Below are 6,518 nucleotides of genomic sequence, written 5' to 3' on the forward strand. Positions count from 1 at the left end.
AGCAACTCTCACATTTCTCACTCCTATCGCACCTCAGCCTCCTGCGGTTTGGCATCTGGCTGATGTCACCAAAGACCCTCTCACTGCATTTCAGTGGGTATTTGATTTGATATTATTGATGTGGAAGCACAGCTGCTGTGTATCAGGAGGTCGTTTTTCCCCCCAAACATTTATTTGAATTATGAAATGATAGATTTGGAAAAGATTATAAAACAAATAAAACAAGAATCACTTAAAGAAAAAGAAGGTGAAATCTTTCTGGACCTCTGTGGCCACACAGTGGGGGCATACCCTCCTTCTGAAGTGCTCTACCGTTAGCTTCCAGAAGACCACGCTTTCCTGCCTGTCCTTATTGGTCCCCTTCATGGACTCCTTATCCCTTAGCAACCCCATCACTGCCCTGCCTGCCCAGCTCATGGCTCCACCTGCCCTCCCTGGGTGATTTCACTCACACCGTTGGTTTTAGGAAGCTTGCCTATGGTGATGATGCCCTAAACTCCAGCTCCAGTTCCAACTTCTAACTTTACCAGCCACCTGCTGAGCAGCTCCACCTCAAACTCAGGTGGTCCAAAAAGGAGCCCATCCTTCCCTGGCCCTCCACACTGCCTAATCCTCCCTCTTGGATCCACACGCTCAGTTTGTGGTACACCCAGCCACCTCACTGCTCCAGGAAGTCATCCTTCACCTTTCCCTGTCCCTCACACCCCAGAGCCAAGCCATCTCTCAGTATTGCTTCTTTTACTCCCCACTTCAGGAATCTGTACACCCCTACCTACCACCAGGTCCCCTCTTCCTACTGTTATTCCCTCTCAGGTCCGAGTCCTTTCTGCCTTGGGTAACTGCAGTGTCCAGCTAACTCAGTTTCCTGCCTCCTCTTGGCCACCCTAAAGCCCTCACCCCATTGTTGCCAGAGTTAGAGTCCTAAAATACAAACCAAATCACATCATTTCCCTGTTTTGAGCCTTTCACTTGCTCTTCAGTCCGTATCTGACAATCTCAAGGTCATTAACAACATTGTTCACCATGCTCTCTAATATTATGTCTCTCCACCCTCCCACAACCTCCCTCAAGTACTTCTCCCATCTGTCTGCTGTGCCCACTACCACTCAAGAGGGAAAAAAGGCGGGGAGGCGGTGTCTCAAAATAACACTCATTGAATGGCACTCACTGGCTTTAATTTGTGTTATCTGGAACCAGGAAGTCCTAACATGTTGCATTACACACTAGTCACACATCTTCTGCCTGCCTCAAACCCATCTAAATGTTCTTAGTTTTTCCTCAAAAATAAAATCATAGTTTGGATCAGGAGCCATATTTTTACCCAATTATTCACTGTCAAATTTATTTGCTTCTCTGGGTCCCCTTGAGAAACAAGCCAACTTATTCCTTCATTCAACCCAGTTAAAGTCCTGAAAGAATAGGTGAATATACATTTTTTTTTTTTTTTTTTGAGCTCGTCGCTAAGTAAACTAGCTAACACCCTTGAGCGTCCACCAGGAGGCGCCCGGGGCGTCGAAAGACCTGCGGTGGAGAGGCGGCGATGGATGCAGCAGCGATGGAACCCGGCATCCTTTTTTAAGAATCAGCGTGAGGGAAGGGAGCAGAGCTGCGTTATTTTAGGGAGACCTTGTCGCACTCCCCCTCTCGCGTGTAGGTAGCGTCTAGGGTGTGTGCGGGCCCCATGGAGAGACGCTGGCGGTGGCTGCGGTGGCAGCTGGGGCTCCTATCGCAGCTGCAGCCGGCAGTAACCCGACCCCGCCAGCGCAGGGACTGAAGAGGCGCAAGAGACAGCGGCGAGCTGCGAACAAAAGCCCTCGGCGCGGAGCCCGAGCCTGGGACCCGCGGTAAGTGAACTGCCCAGGGGACCCGGGAGCTCCCGGGCTAGCTGAGCCCTAGAAGCCCCCCTCGCTGGAATACGGTGGGGGGCCTCGGAGGGCATCTGCGGGCAGGTGTCCGAGTCTAGACTGGGGTGGTTGGTGCCTTTAGCACATTCAGACTTGGAGGGGATCGGGTGAATCTGGGAGGACACAGGCGCCTTCTCTGTCCCAGCAAACACCCAGTGGGGGGCAGGGGGAAAGGCGGGCACAGCTCCTAGCAAGCCCTGCCCAAGAGGCAGGAGCAAGAATCGATCACCCCTCCCCGAGAGGTCTTTTGGGATTAAGGCATTTCTCTCAGCCTTTCCATTGCCCGTGGCCCCCGCGCCTGGGGCTCCTTTAGCAGGGAGAAATCAACGACAAACTTCTTCCCTAGGCGAATGGGGTCCCTGCAGCAATGCACTTTGGGGATGAAGAGGCCTCTTCCTTTTTTGTTCCTGCAAAGCTGCATCCCCGGTCGCCCGCCTAAGCTACAAACAAATACGCTAATCCTCCCGGGAATCCTCCAGCGCCTCCCTGGTCGGCTACTGCCTGCACCTCGATCTTTTCATCTTAACTCCAGCGGGCAGGAGATGCATCTAGCGGGACAGGCGCCAGGGCAGCTGGCCGCAGGCCTCCACCCCGCACTCCGGGGCTCGGGGAGATTGAGGCTGCTCTCTGTGCACCAGTCTCCCCCCCCCCCCCCCCCCCCCCCCCCCCCCCCCCGGGTTTTCAGGGCATCGGTATTAAGATTTACGTTCCACCGGGCCTCTGAGCCTAATCCCAAAGCGGATTAAGTTGGGAGGGGGGTGAATATGAATGGGGAGAGGGCAACTGTTCTGAAATGTATTCTTCGATGTCTCTCCCTGGTCATCCGCAGAGACTCCACAAAAGGACAGGGCCCAGCCATGGTGGACCCCGTACCTGAAGAGGAGAAGGCGGGAGCTGAGCCCGGAGGCTCGGGTGGGGACGGAGCCGGCGCGTCTGTGCCCCCTGACGCCCAGGGCGCCCAGCAGCCTGCGGCCTCTTCGGCCTCGGCCTCGGCCTCGGCCTCTGCGGCGGTGCCCCGCAAGGGTGAAGTCCCGTGCGCAGCAGAAGGCGGGCGGCGGGAGCAGTCCCCGCTGCTACACCTCGATCTCTTCAACTTCGACTGTCCGGAGGCCGAGGGCAGTCGCTACGTGCTGACCAGCCCCCGCTCGCTAGAGGCCTGCGCCCGCTGCGCGGTCAAGCCGGTGGAGCTGCTGCCACGGGCCCTGGCAGACCTGGTGCGCGAGGCCCCCGGCCGCTCCATGCGAGTGGCCACGGGCCTGTACGAGGCCTACGAGGCGGAGCGGCGCGCCAAGCTGCAGCAGTGCCGGGCCGAGCGCGACCGCATCGTGCGCGAGGAGAAGCGGCGCCTCTTCACGCCGCTGGGCCCCACGGCCGCCGCGGCCCCGGCCCCCAGCGCGGGCAGCAGCAGCAGCTGCAGCAGCGCCAGTCTGCCGGCCTCGCCCGCGCCGCGTGCCGCCCGCAAGGCCTCCTCCAGTCCTTCTCCGGCCCGGACCCAACCTCCGCCCGCGGCTTCACGGGCGGGTAGGAAGAGCCATTCGCTAGACTCGCTGTCCCGCCGGCGCGAGGGCGCCCTCAGCTCCGAGTCCGGCGCGTCATCTTCGTCCTACAGTGGGGAGAGCCTGCGGGAGCTGCGCTGGCCGCCGCGGGCCCCGGCCAGGAACAGCTGCCCGGCGGGGTCCGCGTCCTCCGCCCTCAACCCTCTGGGCCGCCCGTCCGCCCTGGCCCTGGTTCCGCTCACCGGCCGCAGCTTCAGCCTCGGAGACCTGAGCCACTCGCCGCAGACGGCTCAGCACGTGGAGCGCATCGTGCGCCAAGTACGCGCCGAGCGGGGCCTGCGCGGGGTGCCCGAGCGCGACCGCAAGATCGCGGCACTGATGCTGGCGCGGCACCAGGAGGAGCGCCTGTTGCTGGAGCAGCGCGCCGCAGCCCACGGCCAGTGGGAGCAGCAGCGTGTGCGCGCCGAACAGAGGCGGGAGCGCGAGGAGCGCGAGAAGCAGCGCGCCCTGGAGCAGGGCCGCCGGGCCTGGGCCGCGCAGGTGGAGGAGCGGCGCGGCCGCCGGGGCCGCGAGGAGCGAGAGGCGGCGCGGCGGCGGCAGCGGCAGTGCGAGCGCAGCGAGGAGCGGCGGCGGGAGCTGGCTGAGCGCCAGGGCCTGCTGCGGCGCGAGCGGGCGGAGCGCGCGGCCCGGGAGGACCGGCTGCGTAAGCTGCAGCAGGAGCAGAACCTGAAGCAGCGGGAGGAGGGCCTGCAGGAAGGGCGGGAGCGCGCGGAGCAGGTCCGCAGGGAGCGCGCCCAGCGCGCAGCCCGCGCCAAGCAGCGGCAGGAGGGCCAGCTACAGCGGGAGAAGCGGGAGCTGAGCCGGGCCGAGCGGGCTCGCCACGAGGCGCTGCTGCAAGGCCGGGCCCGGCAGGAGCACGAGGAGCGAGAGGGCCTGCGGAGCTCCCTGGAGGCCAGTTTGGGCCGCGCGCAGGAGAACTACGAGCAGTTGGTGGAGCAGCGCACCCGGGAGCTGCGGGAGCGGGCCCGGCGGGAGGAGCTGCAGGGCCGGCGGGCCAAGGAGGCTGCCGAGCGCAAAGAGCGGGAGCATCAGGCACACCTGGAGGCGCTAGCCCGGGCAGGGGAGCGGCGGCTGCAGCACGCGGCGCAGGCGGCCGAGGAGGCGGTGCAGCAGAAGGCACGGCGCGTGGGCCAGAGCCGGTTGGAGAAGGAGCGGACCCAGCGTGCCAACAAGGAGAAGGTGGAGAGGGACGAAGACTGCCGCCGGCAGGAGCTGCTCCAAGCCATCGGGCGCAAGCTGGAGCGCAGCGAGCAGCTGTCGCGGGAGCGACGTAGCGCGCTGGAGAGCGCACGCTCCACAGCCCGGGCCTCCTTCCACGTGCGCGAGAAGGTGCGAGAGGAGACCAACACGCGCTCCTTTGACCGCATGGTGCGCGAGGCCCAGCTGCAGGCCAGCCTGGACCGCAAATGACCGCAGCCCTGCGCTGGCCAGACAGCCGCGCTCAGCCCGGGCGCCTCCCTTGACTACTTTGCCCAGACTGTGGGAGTCCCCCGGCCCAGCACCGTGGCCCGCCAGGCTTCTAACCAATGAGGCGTTGAAAGGATGGATGTGCCAGACCTGTCAGTCCGCCGCCTTTGTTTTTAAAAACTTACTTTGTAGAAGACGTAGCACAATCTGACCACATCCCCCCTTGGTGGCTCTCGCACTGGCCCTTACCAAGCTCCCCTCTGTGTCTTTTGGGTTGGAATAGAAAAGAGCTGGGAGAAAGGGGCTGGGTCGGGAGTGGGGGGAGGGCCCCCGGAGGCTAGAGAGTGCAGAGGTGATTGTCCCCTTCTGCAGCGGTCACCCCAGTCGCCTTTCCCACCTTGGTGTCTCTGACTGTGGTCACTGCAGCTAAGGAGGCATATCCCCGGCTTACCTCGGGCTCTTAAAGCAGGGCAAGTTGCACAAGGCTTGGAGGGCTTGCAGAAAAGTACAACCCTCCCAAGGTGTTAGGCCACAAGTGACCCGAAAAGCTGTTGATCTTTGTGCGGTTGACTTTTAGTCTGCCACGTGAACAAATTCTTGTCTTAGTTCTGGTAGTTTTTCGTTCGTTCCTAGGTGTTCTAGTTAGACAATCATACGCAAATACTGATCAATTTGTATTTTTTTCTCCCTCCTTATTCTCCCATGTGACCCAAGAAACCGGTGGATTTGGTGGTGCTGTTTAGCTTTAGTGAAAGGCCCCAGCCCGGGGGAAGGTGGGTCCCTGAGGCAGCAGTGTTCCACCGGGTCACACTTTCTTACAGGGTAGTTTCAGGGGCAGTGGTGTCTGACACCCACCTTCCGGTGTGGAGCCCACTCCTCGCAGGCAGCAGCCATGCCTTAAGAAGCAGAGCTACCTGATGTGCCTGCCCGGGCCAAGCCTGCCTAGTTCTCCACCCTGGACGCCGTCCTGAGGGTGGGCCCCAGAGAGTTTGGAGTGCAGGATTCCCTCTGTGAAGGAATCGTCACCACCGCTCCCGGGGCCATTTCCTGTGGTGGCTCAAGAGCTGGAATGGCCTCTTTGCTGTTGAGAGTTGTGCTCGTTATTGTTGGTAGTGTGGCTTCTCCTCCTCCCCTCCCCCATGTGACGAAAAAGGGAGTCTCCCCCTTAAATGCCTGGTTCCCTCTCACCGATGACTGAAAGGATTTAATTGGTCTCTCCATGCCTCACCTTCCCCATTAGCCAGATGGAGCCATCAGTACTCTTCTGGTACCTTGAGGTCTCCTGGATCCAAAGCACCACCTCAGTATTATTTGCTGGTCTTCTTTGTGCCTTTCTTGACCTGGAGTTGGGAGGCAGGAGGGCTGCTGTTGGCCTAGGCTATTTCTGGGAATAAGGATTCTTAGCATTGGAAGTGTCGGTGCTTCATGAACAGATGGTCATTTAGCCTCTAGGGGAAAAGACTTACAAGGCCAGGTCACTCCCTGGTCCCAAAAGTCCTGTTTGGTTGTCTTCAGGCAACTTTAGCCCTTAGAGTGCTCCCCTTCCGTGAAGCCAAAATCAGCCCCCAGCCATATCCACCCAGTGACTCTGCCTTCAGCAAGGAAGGTGGAAGTAAGACATTACTTTTTACATTAAACCAGGATCAGGAAA

The 6,518-nt window shown here is 60.6% G+C and overlaps 1 protein-coding gene across 1 annotated transcript; it reads left to right on the top strand.

Annotated features, from left to right (window-relative positions):
* The first annotated feature begins 2,761 nt into the window (after window positions 1-2,761).
* Window positions 2,762-4,870, top strand: LOC124233736 (coiled-coil domain-containing protein 177). The gene has a single exon (XM_046650881.1). The coding sequence runs from the start codon at window positions 2,762-2,764 to the stop codon at window positions 4,868-4,870; it is 2,109 nt and encodes a 702-aa protein (XP_046506837.1).
* The last annotated feature ends 1,648 nt before the right edge of the window (window positions 4,871-6,518 follow it).

This window comes from Equus quagga, unplaced genomic scaffold, assembly GCF_021613505.1.
Source record: "Equus quagga isolate Etosha38 unplaced genomic scaffold, UCLA_HA_Equagga_1.0 220_RagTag, whole genome shotgun sequence".
NCBI lineage: Eukaryota > Metazoa > Chordata > Mammalia > Perissodactyla > Equidae > Equus > Equus quagga.